This window comes from Anabrus simplex, chromosome 1 (assembly GCF_040414725.1).
Source record: "Anabrus simplex isolate iqAnaSimp1 chromosome 1, ASM4041472v1, whole genome shotgun sequence".
NCBI lineage: Eukaryota > Metazoa > Arthropoda > Insecta > Orthoptera > Tettigoniidae > Anabrus > Anabrus simplex.
The window spans coordinates 971,825,189-971,851,416 of NC_090265.1; the positions used below are offsets into that span (position 1 = coordinate 971,825,189).

Genomic DNA, 26,228 nt, shown 5'->3' on the forward strand with positions numbered 1-26,228 from the left:
CTTAGAATTCTATTATGTTGTGAGAATTGGCCTGGTAGTGTCAACGATGCTAGGGCTCTAAGGCTAAGTGACTTGAACAATAAGATGATTGATGGATGGAGACCTTTTTCTGGTGCAGTTCTGCTCGGAGACTCAGTCTATCCTTTTATGCTCCGCTTATACCACCGGTAAACCAAGATGTTGCTAGTCCATCTCAATAGAGATTTTTAAGAGCACATTAAAAAGGAAAATAATGGAGGGTTATAGAGTGTGCAATAGGCTGCAGCCCAAAAACTTTCCTCAAAGAACATTTCTTCTCTCACATTACTTTAAATCTTTTTACCGGTACCCATTCTCCTATGTACCGAAAGTCAGAACAACGAAAATATCAAGTGACCCTATTGAAGATATGGATTAATATCCATTTGTAGTCAAGCAATAGCCTACTGCTGGGAACAAACACAAACCAAGAACATATGCAACAAACCGATTCTAACCTCCAATTGGATCAGATGACTAATTAACTAGTGAAGACATTTTATTAGTCATGTATACACCTTTATGAAACAGAATTTGGTTAACCAATAAATATTTTTATGAGTTCTAATAATAACAGTTAGTTTTATGAGACAGGGCGATATAGAACACTGTTCCTTCCGAACAGGGTGTTGGTAGACCAGTCCCGCCGAGTGCAGGCGATACGGAGCACTGTTCTTTCGGAACAGGATGTTCCGGCGTACTGTTCACTTAGAGACCAGTTCCGAGTTCGGAACAGTTCCAAAATAACTGTTGTGTTATTTTTTGCCCATCTCTAGTTCAGCAACTGTGCACATGCGAGCGATTTGTTAGCCTATTTCTATCATTGTCGAAGGATCCATAAAAATCTTGCACGGGAACATGCATAAGGCTGAAAAGAACTTAGGAGTGAAAGGGTAAATGAAATTCTCCCCAATAACTTCATTTTATTAACAACATCCTATGGCACATACAACTTTCGTATAGGCCACTGTGCATGTTTGTTTGTCAAATATACGATTGTTGCCGCTGCAAATTTCCCTATGTGATATATTTTAGCTTAGAACTTTTCCCGGTAAGGTTTTGTTATCTAAGGAAGAATATTGTGTGACAACTGTCAAGGAATTCTTGCTCGTAATACTATATGCATTGTTGGCCAGTATTTTTCCAAAAATATTATCACATGGGGGTTTTCGGAGACGCATCGATGATACTTCATTATTTTTACATTCAATGGCAATGGAATCAATAACCACTGATAGAATTATTGGAGAAAAATAAGTTAACTGGAATCTTAAAGAAATTTGTTAGAAGTTTTAAAAGACCTATACAATTTTTGACCACGGACGTGTGGTCTGTGTGACCATGGGAGGAAAGCAAACTATAGCTGGCCCCACGAGAGTTGAAGTCTGACGTTTAGCGCCACTAGCGAGAAAAAGTTGAGTAACGCTGCTCGAAACTGGTCTGTTGCTATGGCAACGATAACAGAGATGCCACATTTAAGAACGCTATCGCCACGTCGTTGGCTTGCTCTCAGTTGCTTTTGTGATATTATTCGGAGTAGTACTGTGTTAGCTGTGTTAGTTGTTGCTGGTTTATGTAATAATTTAAGTGTTTGTTTCCTGAATGTTATTTTCGTTGTTAGTTTATTTTTTTGTAATTTAATCAGTGGCTAGTTGTACAGTTCTATTCTCTATTTGACATGTGAATTTGTTGAGGTTATTCTCAGTTTAGTGAATATGAAATCTCATTTTTATCGGCAATGGCGTATTCTGTCTTAAATGCCGGAATTATTACCATGAGCTTAGGAACGGGTCAAGTTTATTGAATTGCAATGGGCCAACATATTTGATTAAATATTCAGCCTATATGAAAGTGATATGCCGCAGATTGAGGTTACTATGACAACGCAGCGTACTACGTAGCTACTGTTTTCGCCGCTCAAATGTCAGACTTCAACTCTTGTGGGCCCAACTGTAGTCGTTTTCCTCACTTATCCCTCTCAGGGTGTACTCCTTTATAACACCTTCCTGGCTTAATCAGTTTTATCACGATTATTTGCCTTGCTGCCTTTAGTATCAATGTGTCCGTCATAATAAAAAGTTGCGTTGTGACCATACGTCTGTAGTTTGTAGCTGGAAACAGAGCACAGTGGCGAGAGAAGGATCCTATAGTTCCTGTACCAGACAATCTTGATGAGAACTCGCAATATTCTATAGATACAAATGCAACAAAAAATTAACATTCAACTAAACTCGTGTCTTCCCATTCTTCGAGGCATCCCGGAATTGAGGTCTGCTGTGTGTACCATTTTACACACATACCAGTCCTCTTGATTTCCTTAAACCTCTGGCAGTACCGGGAATGGAACCTAGGCCTCCGAGGACGGCAGCTTATACTGCGAACCGTTACACTATGAAAGTGGACATTATTCAAGTTAAAATGATAAATTACAGACAGCTATTTCTTTCAAAGCGTGCAATTTGAACACGTCCGTTTGCAGCGACTTTCAAGCATAAAATCTCAATTAATTATTATCGAGCGAAAGTCCGACTCGTTGGCTGAACGGTCAGCGTACTGGCCTTCGGATCAGAGGGTCCCGGGTTCGATTCCCGGCCGGGTCGGGGATTTTAACCTTAATTGGTTAATTCCAACGGCACGGGGGCTGGGTGTATGTGTTGTCTTCATCATCATTTCATCCTCATCACGACGCGCAGGTCGCCTATGGGAGTCAAAAAGAAAGACCTGCACCCGGCGAGCCGAACCCGTCCTGGGATATCCCGGCACTAAAAGCCATACGACATTTCATTTCATCGAGCGAAAGACCAATAACGCGATTTTCATAGATATTTTAAAATTAATTTATAAACTGACTTTGACTCGTTAATATTTTGTCCTTCAGAATAATATTAACATAAATCCCTCGTATTAGTCACTAATGTCCACTTTCTTCTTCTTCTTCTACCGCTTTTCCCACACATGTGGGGTTGCAGGTGCGAACTGTGTGGCACATGTGATTTGGCCTTGTTTTACGGCCGGATGCCCTTCCTGACGCCAACCCTATTTATTTATTTATTTATTTATTTATTTATTTATTTATTTATTTATTTATTTATGTATTTATTTATTTATTTATTTATTTATTTATTTATTTATTTATTTATTTTATTTATTTATATGGAAGGATATAATCACTATTGCGTGTTTCTGTGGTGGTTGGTAGTGTAGTCTATTGTCTGAATTTGAAGAGGAAAGTGTTGGAACAAACACAAACACCCAGTCCCCGAGCCCGAAGAAGTAATGAAACTCTATTAAAATCCCCGACCCTGCCGGGAATCAAACCTGGGACGCTCTGAACCGAAGGCCTCAACGCTGACCATTCAGCCAATGAGGGTCACTATGTCCAATGAGCGTTAATTATGTGAAGACATCATCTCTCTTCCTAATTCGCTGCATTTCAGGACATTAGTTTGAAGTTTTAAAAACAAAGACAGTTTCAACTGTAGAGGGTTTGAAATAAATAGGCTTAAATCAAAATATTTCAAAAAATTGTATTTTCAATTTTTAATAATCGTTTTCTTCTGCTAAGTGTTGAGATTAAATCAGTGATTTGTAGTATGAGGGCCCGACATAACATGACTAATTTTTTAATCCCTGGCACGAAAGAAACATTAAGGAAATACAGGTTTTCCTAAAAATATTTCTTTAAGTATACACTCATGCGATATATTCGGCAATACTGAGTGCACCGTACTAACCCTGTGATGAAAAGTGGCAAGCAACCCCGGAAATTGGTGCCAAGAAACAGTGAAATTGAACAGAATGACTATAAGACAAACTCGAGTTGTGGACAGCCCTGAAACACGTGACCTCCCGAGGGACAGGGTCTCGCAGCCGCACTACTTATATTTATGTGACACTCGAGAAATGAAACGTGGTAGCTAATTAAGTTTTTCAAGTGTTGACAAAAATTAAAGCCAGGGCAACCAACCACTCACATCAGTTAAGCCGTGAATCTTGGAGCTAACAATGAACGGGTCACTGCGGAGGGTCGGAGCGAGGTGAATGTGTTCCTCAAAATGTATTCCTCTGGGCTTTGTTGTAGAAAATATAATAATAATAATAATAATAATAATAATAATAATAATAATAATAATAATAATAATAATAATAATAATAATAGAACCGGTAACTGATATGGAGATGTTTTATCCCCACTACTCTTCAACCTAGTTTTGGAAAGAGTGATTCGTGAATGGAAAAAGAAAGAAATTAAAGGGATAACTATTGGCAGACTTCTAAAAAAATACAGTTCACTTTGATTGCTTGGCTTTTGTAGATGACCTTCCAGCTACTTCCAACAACAGACAAGGAGCAACCCAGTCCACAGAAACCTTATGAAATAATGGCCAAACCGGACTCCAAATTGCTTCTAGATCTTCGTTTATTTCCACTTAACATTTGTTGCGGTTTTTGAGGGATAATTCTCAGCCTCTTATTACCCATTATTTGTAGGTGTTCATAGAACTTTAATTATATTTTTATATTTGTACCTGTGATTCTTTCTGTGACTTGATCCATTTCCTGTAGTTTCTATTTCATCCGAATTCCATTTTCGTATTTTGGTCCTAGAATTTTTCTGAGAATTTCATTTTATTTTTCGATGTTTTTTATTTGTGACCTGCCTCCAGTTATCAAGGTTTTGGATGCATAAAGGGTTTCCGCTTCGATGACTGTGTTGTAAAGTCATAATATTGTATTTTTTATAAAGATTTTTGTTGTATCTGCTCCAGGTGATTCTTTAAGGTGTTTACACTTTAGCAGTTCTTCCTTTGTTTGCTTTCTGATTTTTACCTGATGGTTGATTCATTTCGCCTAGATACTTGAAGTAATCTATTTTGAATTCCAAATTTGATGATTAATGGTTGATTATCGAATCGTTATTTAGTCCCTTCTATATTCTGCGACATTTCAAATTGAATTTGTAAAGAGCTATAGGGAAAGAGGAAGATTGCTTACGCTTCTAAGAATGAAAGTATCGGATAAAGGAAGAAAAGGGCTCAGGAGAGATTTGAAAGCGAGAAACTTCCTAAGTTTATCAAACATAATACCGTCGGAAATGAGGGAGAATAACAATTGGTCTAGAAAGGTTGGATACGAATGATGAAATCCAGGAGTACTTTCGAAAGAAGATCAATATGTTAAGAAATAAGATCACTTCGGAAAGCTTACTGTATTCATAGTCATTTACCATAGAAAAAAAATCAAATTTCAATAGATTTCCATTTTCCATTTTTTAAAATCCCCGTTCTGAGATTGCCTAGATCAGGAAGCTTAACATAACTTAAGTTAAGCTATGAAATTATATTTTAAAAAGCCCAAAAATTATGTAGCTATTTTCTGCTAAAGTAATGGATAATTTGCAGCTACAGATGACGAGCTTAAACGTCATTCATTTTGTGTAATCCACATGATATAAAAATCGTATTAACACTGAGATACATTCCTTTACATTTCATTTGTAGCCCACAATGTTTATGAATTCCAATTATCTAGATAAAAGGCTCCTAATGCAAAGATTTTCAGTTCAAAATTGTCATTAGTCACGCCACCATATCATAGTTTGCACCACACAGAGCTCTACTCCAAGGATATTACAAATTAAAGCAACCGATTTTCAAAGTAATCACGTGAGTCCCTTGGCAGTTAAACATATATATTGATGAGATGTTCCATAATTATGAACGTGAAGGTTTTTTACTAATATCGCTTCAGAATACAATATGAAGATCACAGTGATTGCACGCACTTTTCTCATGACTGATGGTTGTTAGATTTCACGTTACTTTTGAATTAATTAAATAAAATTATCCCTAAAATGCATGCGCAGTGAATCATTCAATATGAACTGAATGAAGTGCTAAACAGAGGACTGGTGAAAAAGGAAAATTCGTGCGATGTGCTTTCAAAGAGCCTGCATCAATAGTTCCTTTGTGTGCCCTTATCTAGTTGATACCAGTTTACGATATTTCCTTGATGAGAAAAAATCTGATTTCAACAGCAATGATATGCATGGATAGAAGCGGACGTTAATATTTCACTAATATTATTAACGGATCGGATAAGATTAAAGCACTACGAAGTCGCTAAGTGAATAAGTCGTGCAGTATGCTCACAAAATCATCTTAAATATTAAAGAAACGGAATGTTAAGCAGTCGTTTACAAATTTAAGATATATTCCCGACCAATAAAACAGAGGATAATGTGGTGTTTTGAATGAAGAGGTGGAGTGCATTGTGATGTTCGATAAGGATAACAAGTTATCGACAAAACGTAACTGAAACACTAATTCCATCTTCAATAAAAGAATAAAATGAAATATACACTGTAAGGCAGAAAAAAGAGAACGCATGTTATTATTTTTTATGCCGAAAGAATAAAAACTGTCTGGGAAGCTACTGATTTGATTGTACCAATACTGAGTAGATATGAAATATTCAGAATAACGAGACCTGCCAATCTCGATCAGATTGTGGATTGTACCTTTTCTTATGATCGTTTCCTGAAATACAACCTCTCTTCCTTTGAATGGTAGCATTTTGTTTAATGTTGTTGAATTCTGAGAATAACATTTCTAACGCCTGCATATGTTCGTGACAAAAGACGGAGATGGTGATGTTAGTATTAAGGGACAAAGCAATAATATTCACACTTTACACAGGGCCAAAATCTTTGGTAGGAAGTGTTTTATTCTATTATGTTAGAATTGCTTAATGTTTTTAACTTTAACACTAATCGAAGTCAAATTATCAGCATTTATTTATTTCTTACATTCAAAATCGTTCGACATATTGATGGATCTGTTTATTTCTTTTTTTTTTATTCCTTCATTCATTTCATTCATCCCCTAACATATTAGTATATTATTGTTATTATTAAAAGTATTTCCATCCACGACATTCCAGTTACTGTTACTTCTGCCGTTCGTGATTTTCTGTCCATCCTTTTATTTCAATTTGTTTTACGTCACACCGACACCGATAAGTCACATAGTGACGTTGGGATACGCAGGGACTAGGAGTGACCTTAAGGTGCAACCCCATCATTTGCCTGGAGTGAAAATGAGAAACTACGGAAAAACACCTTCAGGGCTGCCGACAGTGGGGTTCGAAACCACTATCTACCGCATGCAAGCTCACCGCTGCCCGCCCCTAACCGCACGGCCAACTCGCCCGGTTTCTGTCCATTCCTTGTATTCTATTGTCTATACTAACTAGTACAAGCCATGCAAGACAAATCGTAAAACAGATTTGTTGACTTAATACATTTTTAATTCACCAACACCTGTGCTCTAAGAATATTGCCTTCTTATTTTTTCCTGGCATTTTCACCCATTTACTTGGGGTCGGCACTTCTGTGGACTTAGCCCAGTTTTACAGGCGGATGCTCTCCCCGACGCCAAACCAATATAGAGGTATGTGTTCCCTATTGCTTTTTCTGTGATAGTTGGAAGTGTGGTACGTTGCGTGTAGATGTGTACTGGGACGAACACAAACACGCAACCCAAGATCTAGAGGAATTAACCAAACGAAGTTAAAATACTCTTCCAGGGATAGAGCCCGGAGTCTTCTGAACCGAAGGCCACTACGCTAGCCATTCAAACAAAGAGCCAAACTTTCTGAGAATATGATTCAAGTTCTAAAATATCGCTACCATCATATGACTTGTCAATTGATATTTAAAAAACCAAAATCTGCTGTTTGAAAGATAAAGACCCGTGGTTCTTAAACATATATCAATACCGCACAAAGCAAATCTGTGATTAGAAACAGACATTAAAACACGTTTATAATTATTCCACTATCATAACGCGTGAAAGTTCGCATTTTAAAAATTAAAAATTAATACAGGAGAACATCAAGTTGTTTAGATAGTATTTGAACTGAAAAAAATCACTTTTTCCCCTTTTTCACACTAGGAGCACTACCATCTTAGTTATAGACCATTTTACAGTATATACACAGTCGTGCTAAATACAAAATACTCTTCATAATAACATAAAATTTGATAGATGTTACACACAACACATCATAGGAAGGCACCTCAGAATTTGTTTTCCAAAAGCTTCTTGAAGACACTTCTGTCTGACCATCTTCAAGCGTTGTTTCCTGAGGTGACTCAGAAACCCAGTTAATATAGCACTTGCAGGCTGAGTGTACGCCTTGATATAGTAGTGAAGGGCTCCAGTTATTATCCATATGCAAGCGTTTCCGATCTCGTTCTGTCCGTGGTTTAGTTCCTGATTCAGTACCTCCATCACTCTGTCACTGGTTGTTGTTGTTGTCCCTGATAGCCGGAAATTCACACGTATTTGAGAGAGAAAACATGCTAATACTACTACTACTACTGATATTTGTTTGAGGTCTCTTCAATTGCTGTACATTTTAAGAGACGCTAGGATGTCGAAATTTTGTCCCGCAGAAGACCTTGGGAATCTTGGGATCTTAGGAACTTGGAAACCGAGGGATAACCACAAATCGACTGCACAACTGAAGTCAGTAGAGAAATGATCTTGTGCCCCCTCATTATTTTGGATATTACAGGGGAAGGGGATGATTTAAGACACCCAATCGACGTTCTTCTGATTTAGACCTTTCTCATCACATGACTTCTCTTCAGAACTCTCAGTAATTTGAAATGAAGTATGTTATATAAAACACAGGATATAGATAAAGAAAGAATCAGAGAAGGCGGTTCATATATAATCAAAACAATGAAAATAAAACGACGAACTTTCGCTATGGACGTGTGTGATTTTTATGTCGTATAATGTTCATACGACGGCTTTTCTTATGGAGGGAATTTTCTGAGCGAAATGTACTTAGCGTCTTAAGCTGCGCGGAAGAGGAACGGCATGTGAAGTGTCACTAATTATGAATCCATTGATGTTATTGTTTTAGAGTTTAGGTGAATCTCATCGTAATTTTTTTTTTTTTAATTTTACTTTTACGTATCACCGACACGGTGATGATGGCGATGGAATAGGAAATGGCCAGGAGTAGGAAGGCATAGACCGTGACCTTGTTTAAGGTACAGCCTCAGCATTTGCCTAGTGTGAAAATGGGAGACCAAGGAAAACCATCTTCAGGGCTGTCAAACAGTGGGGTTCGAACTCACTATTTTCCGAATTCAAGCCGATAGCTACGAGATACAAACCCTCTACCCTTATAAGTATTATAAAAGTGTTCTCTTTCCACAGATGTATTAAAGGCCAGTTGAATCAGAGTGTCATCTCCCGAAATTAAAAATTAAATTATAAGTGTGGAAATATGCCGTCCACATTCCTCATCAGGAACTTTAGTTTTCATATATAACTCTTTATCAAACCACTGTCATATACGCATTATCCTCAGCTTTTGAGAAAGAATCAAGATGAATTAGATGGAACTACTCGGAGATTAAATACATGCTTTTCTATTACTGCTTAGGTAGAATATTATTTCGAAATGGATTTTAGTGGTATAGAATAAAAGAATCAGTGAGAAATATTTGTTTTCGAATTCTTTGATTTGATAAGTCAGAATTACTGCTTTGTAAGAGACTATGCAAGGGTTTGCTAACGTTTCCTGTGGTAGCAAAGGTTCACTCATACGATGCTGATATAAAGTCCGCTCGCTAAGAAACTATTTGCTTTCTACAGTGTGTTCGGTGGTGAGGGTAGGTGGCAGGTGGTCTGTACGATATGGGTACGAGCCCACTCTTCACCTGCTCTCTCGGCACGTGTTCGGGTACTAATAGGACCCACTCGATGGCGTGAGGAACGCGACAGGTAGTATTACAAGAGCGAGTTTGTGGGCGAAGAAACACTTATCGGCGAGCGCAACTAATTACAAATGTCACTACTGGAACTAAAATCGGCGCCAACTATACTGTAATGACACGGTATTTCATATTAATCATTAGCATGTATCTCATACTGTAATGTTTCAAAGTTGATAGTGCGGACAACTACCGCACTTTTCTGACTTTTCGTTGGCAACAGCAATAAGTAACTGCTGTCTCTCAACTGTGTTTGCAAACTCTGTTCCTTTGCAACTGTAGAGAATTATTGTAATATCCTAGACGAATTATAGTAAGTTACAACAGGAGAAATATCTTGCGCATAATGAAAAATTAGTAAAAAAACATACATTCTGCATCAGCACAAATGATTAAAAATTATTATACCCGGTTTTCGGAATCTAATTCCATAATCAGTACAAATTATTAAAATTTAAAATGAGGCTTAATCATATACAATCTGCCGTTGAATAGAAATTAAATTGGCGACCAGTTCGTATTTATATCAATGCAATATCTGTTCAATGGCACATTTTATGTGGGCAGTTTTGAAATACTAGTCTCATGTTAAATGCAACTTTTAATTATTTGTACTGATTATGGAATTTAGCTTCTGAAATCTCCCCCCTCCCCGCCTCCCATGGCACTACAGACCTTGAAGGGCCTTGGCCTACCAAGCGACCGCTGCTCAGCTCGAAGGCCTGTAGATTACGAGGTGTCGTGTGGTCAGCACGACGAATCCTCTCGGCCGTTATTCTTGGCTTTCTAGACCGGGGCCGCTAGACCGTTAGATAGCTCCTCAATTCTAATCACGTAGGCTGAGTGGACCTCGAACCAGCCCTCAGGTCCAGGTAAAAATCCCTGACCTGGTCGGGAATGGAACCCGGAGCCTCCGGGTAAGAGGCAGGCACGCTACCCCTACACCACAGGGCCGGCCTTCTGAAATCTGGTTATAATAATTTTAATTTATGCTGATATAGATTGTATTTATGAACTGTTGTATTGTGAGTCATCACTCTCTATTTTATGATGACTGTGGATCATTCGATATAAAGTTGTAAAAATTGTGTTGGGTTGAGTGGCTCAGACGGCAGAGCCTTCTTAACCCAACTTGGCAGGTTCGATCTCGTCTCATTCCGGTGGTATTTGAAGGTGCTCAAATACGACAGCCTCGTGTCAGTAGATTTACTGGCACGAAAAAGAAATCCTGCGGGTCAAACTTCCCGTACCTCGGCGTCTCCGAAAACCGTAAAAGTAGTTCGTGGGACGTGAAACCAATATTATAATTAAAAACTGGACCATTTTTAATTGAAATTCCCATCCAAGCTTATGAAACTCTACTTTGTGTAGTAATTGAAGGGGTACTGATTAGAGTATTTTACATCAAATGGTAGATAGGAAGTCAAATCGAACAAGTCAACAATTTGACACTAGTGGAATCAGTATCGTTATTTGCCTATTTTTATAATTAGCCTACTACTCAATGGACGCCAGTAGTGAATAATAAATAGTATTCTGATTGGATGTACACAAGAAAATCGGAAAGGCCTGAATAACGGATTGTCATTTCACGATAAGTTTGATTTTCTCAAGATTTTAACTCTAACAAATGTGGATATCTTTGAATATTACAATTAGAGCAGGCAAAGGATGTTTAACTACTTATGGACCACCCTGCTATTGAGACCTTCATTTAGGATATTTCTACACTCAGACCCAAGCGACCACGGTCCATATCCCGGCTAATCCCGGCTAATGCATGTGGGATTTTTGAAATCGGAAGCCGCAGTCTTATGGTTCGGATCCACACCAAATGTGAGATAGCGTGGCTATGTTCACGATATCAAAGGTAAAGCTATAATATACTCAGGAAGCAAAGGCGTTGCTACAAAATTCGTTGTTTCGATTTTGATTGAAAAGTCGAATATTCTATAATCGCCATTTGCCACTGCTCGCTTACTTGCTTGGTTACTTGTTCTGTTCTTGACGAACTGCAAGAATTTCTTTCTGACAAAGTATTTCGTAACTACCTCCTAAGCTCAGATTTGATCTGACAGTAATCGATTCTGTGCTTGTTATTGATAGAAACTTTCTGATAGTTGATTATTACGGCATCTTTGCTAGTCTGTACTTGTAATTGTTTTTAACTTACCTTGAAAGAACTTGGACTTCTCTTTAGCCGTTGTCAGCGAAAGAAATGAAAACTAGGTTCTCCATCACAGCAGGTTTTTAGTCTTTCGAAATTATCATCTGAGCTATGGCAATGGATGTGTTATCGAAATATATTTTTCAGCACAAATATTATGTGAATATTGAAATTTTGAATTTGCATTCTCAATTTAATTTCTAAATTATATCTTATCAGTTATTTGCAGACTTTTTAAAATAGCAGCGGGTTTCTTTTTCAAATGGCATTGCTCGTAGATTGTAATACGCCACACTTGGGTTCTAATCAAATACAAGGAATAATAGTTTTCAGTCATTTAAGGGTGAAAATGGAACTATATGTAAAGATAAAAGAGATTATTCTACCTCAATATATGTTACTTCTTTTTCAGGATTTCAAAATATGGAATACTGTGCGTAGATAAAACTTCAAGGAATTATGTATATCAGACTACGATGGAGTACGCCAGCCTACTTCGAGTTCTTAAGTATATTTCGAATGTCCTTGGCCTACAACTTTTATAAAAATAGCGGCAATTGGAGGGATGCCTTCTATATCAGTTTCGTTCCTTGGCGCGAGTTGCTCACAGAAATAAAGGGCGTAGTCAGAGTTTACTCTTGTTTCCCAGCATCCAGGTGGTGATCAGTGGTGGTGATGGCGAAAATTCCGAGAGCAGTTGATACTGAAACTAAGTTACCGCTAATAGTGAATGATACAGCTAATAGATAATCCAAGAAAATGACTACCAATTTGGATGAGAGTTTCCTTGTCTGAAATTAATACATACCATATTCAATAGTTTATTAAAATTTGGAGATTACACTTGTGAAATCTATACTACGTAAGCTTCTTTCACAATCCTACAAAATTTAACCAAATAGAGGGGGCATCAGAACTATACCGACAAGAAACATCAGGGATGGTATTGGCGGAGAAAATGTTTCTTTTTGAGAAAATGAGGCTACTTTGTTACTGGGTGGCATTTACCAATTATATGTGTGAGGTCGTCTACAATTATACATTTCACATATATATGATCCTGAAATATATCATTTACCGTCTTTTGCCAAGCAATAGGCGTCTGTAGCAAGGAAAAAGTCGCATTCAAAAAATGCAAGTAATCTTTCAGATTTATGTGACACATGTCATGGCTACAAGACCTCCAGTTTTATGTATAATTAGAACTACACGGAAGTAATTTTTAAAATTCCATTTCATTGTGCCAGACTTTATCAATTTTCCAATTTTCGAGGTAATGCTAACAGACATTGGCTCTATATTTTTAATATTAGGTGTCAATTTTACCTCAAATCAGTGTTAATGTTATATGTTTCATCTCCTCCAGTACAGTCGAAATGAGTTATAACGACTCCGAAGGGACCGCCAATCAACGGTCGTTTGAGCCAATAGTCGCACAAACCGGTTATTGTTTTGTTGCTGGAAATGTCATATCTGTAAGGTTAAAACTTCAAAATATGTAACTGAAAGAAGTACTCTATTTGTGGAGTGGGACTGCGAGTAATTTAATTGACTTTGGCTTGAAGAATTGGTCTGAAGCCGTCTAAGTAACGATTTTCTTCAAATATGCTTTTACTCAGATATTCTGACACTGATTTTAAAGCATTTTCTTCGAAAAGAGACTATTTTCTCTCTTTCTTTCCAAATTGTAGAAATCATTCAGAGTCACATACACAAATTCTTCGCGATGCTGATGTTTCTTTTCCTATGTTCTAATCACCATATTATGCGTGACTTTTGTACATTAAAGATGTTTCTTTTACTGTGCTTGCGGTGCTTGCCTTGACTAACATACAGACTGATTTGAAATCTACAATAATAAGCGTTACATCGTTGTCAGCAAATCTCCAAATACGTAACAAATAAAAATCAGCATTGGACGTTATAGCCGATACATTTCTCGGAAAATGTGATCAAAGGACGCCGTTTTAATACGGTATGTCGTAATAAGCGACGTCTTACTAAGCGAGTTTTAAACACAATGATTATATAGGATTTAGTGGGGACCATTAGATTTCGCCGCTATACCCAATACGTCGTTAAAAGCGATGTCGCAATAAACGGATTCGACTGTATTTTAAGAGACGCTTAAGTTTCTAAAAGTGTCAGAAAACGTACACTTATATATTTACTTAGCCCAGATCTGGGATGGTAAATATTTACCAACTAGCGTGTCAATTTATTACCTTTTACTGTCTGGTGTGTTGTTGGTTATTTTCCTTTAAAATTATCGTAAAATGCTACATCTGACTTTCTTTATGTATTAGATTGCATTACATACAAATCCATTCGACTGAATATTGCATGACTTTATTTTGCAAACAACACTGAAAATTACATATTTTTAGAGAGGTAAATTTTAAGACAGGTATATTTTTGCTTTAACCTAATACAATGATTATATAGGATTTAGTGGGGACCGTTAGATTTTAAAAAAATATGGCCATAGAATTAACTGAGACATACTTCTTTATTAAAGCGTAATGTTAAAATATGCGGTGTTGCTAGATATTCGACCTATCTATTACATGTTAAGAACATGAAAATTTGTTGTCTGACTTGCCACAGAAATCGTGTTCACGTGTGGCACGCGTGTCATAGGTTGCCATCCCTGGCCTAGGCTAATATTGTTATTGACTATTTCGTTGCAATACACATTTTTGCAAGAAGTTTTGCGAATAATAGTATGTTATAGTTATTGCGTTATATTAATCCGTAAAGTAACGAGTCAAGAATCTACTTTAGAATATGTATAATTAAATGTTTTTCTACGATAGCCACAGATTGAAATACAACCATTTTTATGAATAGTATTTTCAACTTGTTTGTTTAAATAGCCATCACTACGATATGTATAAGGCATTGAATTCATTTATCAACAACGTATTACGTTCCTAGGTGTCAAGAGAAAACAAAGTAGAATTGTCTATGCGGCTTTATCAAGCATTGAAGTATAAATCGTGCAGAAAATCCAATCGTATTATGCACATTTTTGCGAACGAGTTCAGGTGGTTCGGTTGAAAGTGCAGTTTAAAAATTGATTTCAGAAAATTCAAAGAAAAATAATCTGTGCAGTATGATAAGTGTATAGATGCGTGCTTGAAAAAGTATTAATGGGTATTAATATTAATGAGTATCAATGAGTGTGTTGAAAATGAACTGCTTGAGTATTTTTATGAATAAGTATTACTTTACGCACACTTGTTTACTTTTAGGCCAGTGTTCAAGGGGTTCTCTTCAGGCACTGCTAATAGTGCGTAAACTTCTACTTCAGGAACTGTTATAAAACTGTACGCATCAGTGATTCAGTGGTATGTCTGATTCCATGGATAGAGGGTTAGCATGCTGGCCTTTGGTCCAAGGGTCCGGTTCGATTGCCGGCCTTGTTTGGGATTTTAACCTTCATAGGGTGGTTCTGGGCTGGGTATTTGTGCTTTATTCAACATCTATCCTCACAGACCCGCAAGTCGCCTATACGGCATCTACTCGAAAGACCGGGCACCAAGCACCTCTGGAGAACATACGCCATTGTTAGAGGTGAAATTTGTTCGCCTCGCCAATTTCAGGCGGTCAAGATTGTGTACCGTTAGAACACTTTATTAAGATTCATATTCGATAAGTAATTTATAGTTAAAACGGCTCATTAATACTATGTATACTGACATTAAAAAGTATGTTATTCAAGTAAGTACTAAATTCACGGTTTTTCAAAGCTTCTCGTGACCCTAACTCGGTTGCAACGCTCATAATACACATGTTTAAAAATCGGCTAGTTTTAAAATGACAAATATATTCCTAATTCGCAATATATTCTTTTAGCATGCTTTTCAATTTTGCTAGTGATATCAAAGCTAGGCTACACAATTAATAGCAAGAGTCAGACCGACGACCGAGTGTAAACATCTCTTATGAACATGACGAAACAATGTCTTTGACGTTCGTAAAATAAATGTTTATACGTAGACACCACAATAATACTCAGGACTTATTCCTATGTTCAAAATGAGAAATTCAAATATATGACGGAAATAGATTTATTAAATAAATAAATCGTCCGTCCTACAATGAGAGCGACCACTCGGATCCGGAATACAGTCAGGTTATAGAATTTACAAACATCCGAATGTAGACATTTATAATTGTTAATGTTGTTATTTTCTCTTTCTTGGGGAGGACTGTTAATCATGATCTCAAGTAAAGATGGGAACGTATGATCTGTACAGAGCCCCTCAGAATCTGTATTACAAATCATGAAGTCCAAAACCTATTTTCCAATATAAACATGCTAGGAGTGACTAGCTGGTAAGCCGAGCGAGTTGGCCGTGAGGTTAGGGGCGCGCAGCTGTGACTGTCATTCGGGAAATAGTGGGTTATAACCCCACTGTCGGCAACCCTAAATATGGTTTTCCGTGGTTTCCTATTTTCACACCAGGCAAATCTTACAGCTGTACCTTAATTAAGGCCACGAGCGCTTCCTTCCCACTCCTAGCCATTTCCTACTCCATCGTTGCCATAAGACCTGTGACGTAGAACAACTTGTAAAAAAAGAAATCTGGCAAGTCAAGATATCAGAACAGATAACGAGTTAATAAAATAAGAATCAAATGTTTCCATACTAGTGATACATTATAATCATTGAGTACGTTCGTCGAAACCTACTAAATTAATGCGAATGGAATAATAATGAATAATGTTATTGTTTTCAAGTCCCACTAACTAGTTCTGACGGTTTTCGGAGACGCCGAGGTATCGGAATTTTGTCTCGCAGGAGTTCTTTTACGTGCCAAGAGGCTGACGTATTTGAGCCCCTTCAAATACCACCGGACTGAGCCAGGATTGAACCTGCCAAGTTGGAGTCAGAAGCCATGCGTGGGAAATAAGTGACATAAGATATTTAAAAAAAAAGTATATTAGTATTTTTGATTGAACCTGTTGAAACTTCAAAGCCTTGAAACTAGACAATCCAATAGAGTTGTAGCCTACTTTAGAACTGAACTGTCTACATAAGCTTTGTAGTTATTCATCGTCAACCATTAACTTCGACCAGATCTCTTGAGTGGAACAGAAAGCAAATTATGGAATAGTATTTTATTTGAAATTTGAGTACTTTTCGTAGTTCTAAAGTGTGATTAATTACAAAAGTAAACACTAAAGACGTCATCACGTTACTGTGAAAGGAAATTGTTCTCTGATTAAAGATACCTTAGGATCTAAATTTGAACAACGTATGAAGGGAAATAATTATGTAAATGCTATATTGATGTGCGTTTATTCAGTTTTACTTGTTGTCTTTTGGTACAATACAACCAATTTGGTTTTTTAATTCTTAATATGTTTCATGTTTCCTTTATAAAATGAAATTTTGGGTACAGATTTCATGTAAGACGACGATTTGAAGTCTAGATAAACTACTATACAAGTACAACACAGGGTGTCTCTAATAGTCCTAAGTTTGGAACAGCCTCTGTCCCTACTTTGAGTTAATAAGTATAAACCTGAATTCAGTCCTATTGAAGCTTGCTTATAATGTTATCCAACTTTTATTCTAGGCTAATGTCAACTACGATTTCAAAAATAACTCGTAAAACCATCGCATTGATTACCTCCCAAGTGCTTATCTCATGAAATTATTTTTAAAACTTTTTTCTTGGGTTGCATGAAGGGATTGGAATTGGTAATAATTATTTTGAGCTCAACGTTTATACCAAGTGCTTATCTCATGAAATTATTTTTTAAACTTTTTTCTTGGGTTGCATGAAGGGATTGGAATTGGTAATAGTTATTTTGAGCTCAACGTTTATGAATTTTAAAAGAGTATTTTACATTAAATCATTTGAATAGATATGATACATATTTAGTATGTGTGTTAGAATTACTAAGAGGAAGTACCCGCTCACTCGCTCAACTGTCATAATATGTACGAAGATATACCATTAAAATCCTCATATATATGTCGTTTAATCATAATCATCATCACCATCGATCTTCATTTAGGACTGTCGCCCACGTGCCAGATTCCCTACCGCTTCTTTCCATAGTCTTTTCTTAAATGATATCAAAGTTGAAAATTTATCAAACACATTTCCTTGGTAAATTATTCCAATCCCGAATTCCTCTAGAATTACAATTTTATTTTCATATTATAATCTTTCCTACTTTTGGAAAATCCACTCAAAATCATTCGTTTACTGATGTTGCTCCAAGCCATCCCTCACTGACAGCTCCGAACGTTTCACCTCAGTCGTTTAAAGGTTAGCGCTATTTACTGTTGTCCTCGTAAATCCGGGTGTGATTCCTAGTATTGCCAATGATTAAAGATTGGCGGGAATGCTGGTATGAGGTTAAAATAGTAGACGCGACTTACCTCCATTGAGATGTCCGAGAAAAGAGCTGCACCACCTCGAGGAAAACGAGGACACAAGTTTACTTACAGCAAGTTATACATTATATATTTCTACTACAGGCAAATGAAAACCTTTCAAACGTATTGATATTTTAAAGGTTTATAGATTTTGTTTTGGAATGTCGCTATATTTTGGGTGTCAATGAAATTACACCTACCTAACGTTTTTACTAATCGAGAGAAATATCCTAAATATTCGAATGAATGTTTTTAACATGGTAAAAACAATTTTCTATAAATAAAATTTCGTGGTAATATTAAGCAATAGAGGTAATTAGTTTTACATAATTTAAATGTATCTAAATATGTTTAAAATGCAGCTGTCACAGCGATTAACAGCAATATCGTGTTGAAAGAATCATATTTGAAAATTAACGTCGTCAGTAGTGATAAATAAATATCTTTGAACATAATTGATGTTCTGTTTGTATAAATATGGGCACCTTCTACTACGAATTCCTCCATTCCATCATAATTACTGAGGCCTCTATAAATAATAACCTGGTTGTTAGTGCGATCCTTTCACAGAGAGCAAGAATTTGTGTGGAGTAAGATATCAAAATCTCGTCTCTTCGAGGTAACTTGATTCGGATCAATTGGAAAGCCTTTCTATAGTTCAAACAGTACTCCTGAAGTAGGACGAAATTTTAAATACAGTAACTGATTCCTCTGCTAATAATATAACCTGCTGGCCTTTCTTTTCTCTCATTTAAAACATATTACGGAAAGCAGAGAGTCATTACCGAATTGACAACAAGAATCAAGACATAATCATGAATTTTTCATTCTGAAAATTTTATGCGGTTTTCTTTCTAAATTCCAAGTTAAAATTCGTTAACTTGTCAGAATTATTGTTTCAGTTTCTTCCCTCGTAATCAGTATTCTTTCTAAACTTATAAAGTTAACCCTATTCTCGGAAAAGTATATCCACAGAGACTTTTAAAATATTTGAAAACAAATTAATTTCAATACTCTTTTAAAATGCAGATTATACCGTTAATATGCAAGTAGAACTGAAAGTGTGTGCCACTAAAGCTGATTAAACTATATATAACCACATTAGTGGTTGAAACAAAAGATGATGATAGACATCACTAAAAATTATTTGTTTTCTCTTCTATTTGAGCATGTCCGGCTGCCTGTCTCGATTATGGAACTGTGGGAGGAGATATATATCAAGAGTCATTTTGAAAAGTTGGAAGAAGTTGTTGGAATTTGTAATATTACAAGTAGAAAATTAACCATCGAGATGTATCTAACCAATAATGAACACTTACAGTATATTCAAGAATAATCAAATAATCCATGACTTATTTAGTCAATCTGTTCTTCCATTTTTTTTTTTTTAGATTTATGTCATTCAAGATAAATCTTAAGTCAATAATTTATTCTATGATCTCACGGGCTGTTATTTCAAGGCATGTAAATATGTAGAATGTGATGGGTAGACATATAAGGGCCGATATTTGAAGAAAGTGAATGTTTCTAGAATGAGCTGGTGAATATACTAAATATGTTTTCCTTTTTCAATTAGTTATTACAGAGAAAAATCTTATTTTGTTTATTTTTTGACCTTTTTTCTCGTCTCTAAATATCAGAAGGCATTCCACAGGATATTTCGTATGGGACATTCAACACTGATAATATGATTTAGCGGATGCCGAATGTGAAGAAAAACTGACTAGTGGCCGACATTAATAATACTGCAATTCAATAATCAAAAGTAAGTTCTTGGGCTGGAGTCTGGTGTTTGAGAAAAGGCTGGGGAACCGTGTTTGGGTGAAATTTAAGCATTTACTTGAGCTGATAGGGACATAAAACATTGTACGATCATTACGAAACCTAAGGAACAATCCTTTGTAATGGGTGTCTGGATTTATATTTGACAAAAAACTGCTGCTTGTGGAGGAAAAAAGCTTCTTCGAAAAGCCTCTGAAGCTAATACCCCAGACGAGTGAACGCGCTCCGCATACACGTGAATGGTAGCCGCAGCATCACCACCTTTCCCGCCAATGTTCAAAGGTGTGCCAGATCTTTAACGGCCGCACGGGGTTTGCAAAACTTTCTCACTGTTTGTACCTTAAAAACTAAATTGAACAGTAACAGAAGACTATTTAACATTTCTAATCATTTCTGAAAATCAATGCTTCAGTTTCAATATTATACAAATAATTCTGAATTACTGTTCAAAAAATATACTTCCATGTATTTTGTAAAAGAAGATTTTATGATAGGTTTCAAATAGACTCCATATTCTTAGCGATTCACTCTCTTCGTCCGTCACAGAAAGAATTACCAGGAAACACACCACATAGATACATATATAAATAAAATATGTTAGAAAGGAACACGTTTTTAAAATAGTTCACATTGCTCACGAAATTAGTTCATGGCTAATGACTTGGAGTTGAAAGAAAATTCTGTACTTACATTACCGTACTGAACCTATATGAGACGAACAGATAAACTCAACAGTTGGTAGATCAACTCCCGACTATAACCAATATCGATGACAAACTTCAGTATAATTTAGCTGACACCTGTTATGACTAAAACCCAAATAATATTTTGTTGATTAAAAACATTAGGTATTCAACAGCTGGAACTGAATCACTAAAATACAAAAAACTGGTATAAGCGTGATCTGATCCTTTAGGTTAGAGACAGAAATATTCATTCTCTATCTAATTCAAACACCAGATTCTTCAGGAGTGTACGGGGTAAATGCATACATAATAAGGGATTATTATTATTATTATTATTATTATTATTATTATTATTATTATTATTATTATTATTATTATTATTATTATTATTATTACCGAACGAGCGGTCGTGTAGCCGTGAGCTTGCCTTCGGGAGGTGGAGATTATGAATTCCACCGTCAGCAGCTCTGAAGATGGATTTCCGTGGTTTCTTATTTTCACACCGGGTAAATTCTGGGGCTGTACCATAATTAAGGGCACGATCGTTTCCTTCTCAATCACTACATCATTATGTCGCCGCAAATCTTCGATACCTTTCTGAGACATTAAACGAGTAGCTATATTATTATTATTATTATTATTATTATTATTATTATTATTATTATTATTATTATTATTATTATTATTATTATTTGGCCACTACATTACAGTCCGTAACATTATTGTCCGGGACGTTTTATGAACAGCTTTCTGACATTGCGAATGTATTGTAATATTCACAATCATCCTAGCACGCGATATTGAACTATCTGGGGAGAATAATCAACTTTGTTCGAGCTATTTCTGTCGTCTTGATAATGAATATTACAATGTATACGAAACGTTGGCAACCTGTACATAGAGTACATAGGACAAGAATCGGTCCAATACAAGGTAATAATAATAATAATAATAATAATAATAATAATAATAATAATAATAATAATAATAATAATAATAAAGGTGGTATCCGTTTCAGTTCCAACTAATGAGTGTTACTGTTTTGAAGACATCGGGCTGCCGGATATTTTATCCTGTAGAAGTTGTTTTACGTGCCAATAAATCTATCAACACAGAGCTTACGTATCCGAAGATCCTAAAATGGGTGTAAACTGGAATCGAACCTGCCAATCTGGACTCAGAAGACCAGCAATCAATCTTTTGAGCCGCTCTGCTTGATTATTATTATTATTATTATTATTATTATTATTATTATTATTATTATTATTATTATTATTATTATTATTGCACAGATTAGCAAAGATGTCACGGTCTTGTACGTGTACTTATGCCATGAGCAACATCTAACTGCTGACTTGTGATTTAATGGTATTATTAATATTAATTTGGACTAATAACTGGGCGGAATTCCACAGCATAAATGGAGTATTCACAGCATTATCGTGGGGATGGGATAGTTAATGTCACAGAATCATTTCCAGTATGGTTGACAATACAGCTCGAATAAACCTGCCTGTCAAAATCATGAAGAATGGACAGCACAGGAATGTACATGGAAATCGTGGTCGACCACTTTGCTCTTGCAATGCTATAGACAATGAAATATCTTGACGTATTTCGAACACAATAAATTTTCTTTTTCAAATTGCACTTCCTATTATTCGTTAATTTAATTTCTTCACAACATGAAATATCAACGTTCAAAACTTAGGTTATTCTATGAAATGAAAGATTGTAAATACACTCACTTGGTTGCTGTAGGGACCAATGTCCAGTCATAGCCCTTGAGCACCTTGGTCACGGCTTCGTTGATTTCACTCTTGTCGGGCATGCCTCTGTCCATAGCTGCGGCAGCTGCCGCCGCCACACTCGCCGCGGCGCTCGCGGTGATGGTAACCACGGGGCGCGGAGACGAGGGGGATGTCCCGGGCTCGGGGGATTCACCACCCCCGCGGAGAATATGGTGCGAGATCATATCAGACACACAACTCATGCGTATACACACGCTCACTTACACACCTGTTCAAACTATTACTACTATATTACAGTTCTACCACGCGTGCGTGACTCTTCTCAACCATAGAAACACGATACCACTTTTCATCTCAATACTGTAGAACCATTGTACTTGCCTGTCCGCATGTACAGTATATGAATATATTAAAGGTCCTCCCTCTCACTTCAATAACAAAAAAGACGTCCCCGCTTTCTGACTTTTTTTTGCCGTTTCACGTGCGTGTTTGTAGTTCAGGAATGCGCCTTTTCTGCAAGCCAACTTTTTGAATGAACACACTACCACCTCTCCGCCTGAGGTTGGAGGAAAGAATGAGCCCTTGTGTAGGCAAGAAACAGCTTACATACGTCAGCTGGGGAGAGCTGGAGCACTTTGCTAAGTATGGCACGAGACTTTCTCGAGGAAGAGGGGATGAAATATATGTATATGTGGTATGTATCAGCTATATACACTAATGAAAAAAAAAGTATTAGAGGATCGGAAAAAGTGCTATGTGAAGGGAGTGTTGACCAATCCTGCCCGGCTGGCGTGTAGCCAATCAAACGAGCGGATTGCTCCTCCTTTGTGGCGTCATTGGCTGAGCGGTGCCGACACGTGGGGCGCTGATGCCCTGGGCCCGCTCGCTGCTCGTCGTCGGGGGGTGGCAGGAGGTATTGACGCGCCGACTGTGGACAGGAACTGACCGCCGGAGTCGTTCTTCACGTGGTTGTTGGTGGGGCTATGCACTTGTAGAATAAACCGTCACGCTGGTCTCCCAATTTAATTCTGTATCAAACGTATTTTGTTTTATGAAATACAATTTGAGTAAAAATTCCGGTGTTCAAATTTATACAGATAAAATAATTAATTTTCTGGAACAGCAGAGAACAGTATTTCACGATTACACTGGTTTAAACGTATTTTTTAAAAGCAACACCCAATTTAGCGCGTAGTGCTTCAATATTGAAAATTTGAAGAAAAATCTCTTAATCTGAGGCAAGAGAAAGAAGTGAATAACTAAATTAATTGAAGACCTACTGTGTACCACGTCTGCAGAAAAAAATTTTCAAGGCACACTGATTCGCCGTATATTTCCAAACTACATAAATAATGAAGCACATGGACTGTACACACGAATGACAATATAACTTTTTGCTCAATTTTGTGTAAAATATATTTTAATCCGATTATCTGCAACATAGTATATAATCATAGATGTCGATTATTTTTTTGCTTTAAACTATTACACTTAGGCCTATCTGATAGAAGTACGGTTGTATATAATCCTCAAATGCCTAGGTTGTGCTGATTTAATAATAATAATAATAATAATAATAATAATAATAATAATAATAATAATAATAATAATAATAATAATAATAATATGGCTTTTACTTTCCACTACTATTTTTTTGTTATTTGCTTTACGTCGCACCGACACAGATAGGTCTTATGGCGACGATGGGATAGGAAAGGCCTAGGAAGTGGAAGGAAGTGGCCGTGGCCTTCCACTACTATTTGTACGGACTCTTCGGCTACCACTTGACCATTCGAACCACTCAGCTCGGGGCAATATTTGTCAACATTATCACGTACCATATCGCCTGCCGGCCTCTCACCGCTGGGTTCCGTGGTTCAAATCTCGGTCACTCCATGTGGAATTTGTGCTGGACAAAGCGGACGCGGGACAGGTTTCTCTCCGGGTACTCCGGCTTTCCCTGTCATATTTTATTCCAGCAACACTCTCCATTATCATTTCATTTCACCTGTCATTCATTAATCATTGTCCCAGAGGAGTGCGACAGGCTTCGGCAGCCGGCAAAATTCCTATCCTTGCCACTAGATGGGGGCTTTATTCGTTGTATTCCTGACCCAGTTGAATGACTGGATATAGGCTGCGGATTTTCATTTCATCAGGTACCATATTTTGTGGCATATTTCTCCCAACAATAGACGTAGGCTAAGTTATATAGTTTCAAATACTGTGTAACAATAACAGTGATGTCAGTTTTGAAGTTATAAAATATTTCATTCTAAAAATACTCAGGTGGATTAGGCGGAATTAAAGTGAAATAGGAATCTGATGTCCACAAGAAGATATTTTCTTAATAATATATTTTCGAAGATATTTAGAAAATGTCATAATCGCGAATATCTCCATTATTATTATTATTATTATTATTATTATTATTATTATTATTATTATTATTATTAAGCTAGAATCGCATAAGCCATAAAAGATCTGAAATTATATTTTACACAACGGTTGTAACGTAGGCTACACTTCTTCAATACAGCTAAAGTTTAACATTTTCTGTTTTGCTCCGCCTTAATATTGCAAGGCAACTATTAACTAATAAAGAGACTGATCTTGATGTCGAACAAACAGAACGTTCGTATTTAATCGGTAGACTGATGATACAGCATAACATTTAACTCATGATCACAAAATTGTCAGTAAACATCTCCGAAGTTAACACCTCAGAGAACTAAATACTCCTGATCCTGAAATAAGTTTGTGCTAAGCGAACAGTGGGTGCTTCAAAAGAAGGAGGGCTCAATACAAATACATATTGTCTTGGGGAAGTGTCACTTTCAGGCTACAATGAGGGCTTGGCATGGAAGGCAGCGGGAAACTGCCTCACTACTTATTTCGTTATTGCGTCTATACAAGCAGTTTATATGTTTAGTTGATGGTGGGTCTATTGAAGATCCAACCTGCCTTCAGGCTAAAGACTCAACATACATTGCAAACAAATAAGTCAGTCACGTCACTTAAAGCCAAGTACAAAATCCTAGAATACCCGCATTGTTCAACACTCATATTTAACATGCACGACGCTCCTAAGGCCTTACATGAAGCAATAACAAGGTAGAACAATAAAAAATAGCATACCCTTTATCTCTCTAATTCTGGAGCTCTAAATAGTACTAATTTCTTTTTAATGACCTATACTTGATTACTGGATATATTATTTTTAACTCTCCCCTTATCTGCTTAGTTTTACTACTCTTCAAAACTCCTGAAGTGAATCAAGATATAAAAATATGACTGGTTTCTTTTTCAGAGTTCCCCTGACCTATTGGGTTTTTAAAATAACAAAGCGTGACTTAATGGAGAACCATCATTTTAGATCTATGTACACTATGTTCATAAAAAGCAGAACACCTTGAAAGACTAGAGATAGGAAGTTCATATTCACAGAACATGCGCATTAGTACGTTCTGAAGAAATGATTAGCATTTGAAACATGTTGGCCCTCAGGTTCAAGGTCCACATCGATATCTCGGCGCACCACCACCGACTGGTAAAATGTGCCTGCGGCTCTCGTTGTCGCTATAAACCGAAGGTAATTGATCAATGTGACTTGAGCAGACGTGCAGGA

General features: G+C 36.7%; 1 protein-coding gene across 1 annotated transcript in view; it reads right to left on the reverse strand.

Annotated features, from left to right (window-relative positions):
• LOC136857649 (transcription factor SOX-9-like) overlaps positions 1 to 22,842 on the reverse strand; it is a 202,900-nt gene extending 180,058 nt beyond the window's left edge. Inside the window, exon 1 of the mRNA XM_067136473.2 lies at positions 22,598 to 22,842. Coding sequence (XP_066992574.2) covers positions 22,598 to 22,842 — 245 coding nt within the window. The remainder of the gene's footprint in view (positions 1 to 22,597) is intronic.
• Between the last annotated feature and the right edge of the window lie 3,386 nt (positions 22,843 to 26,228).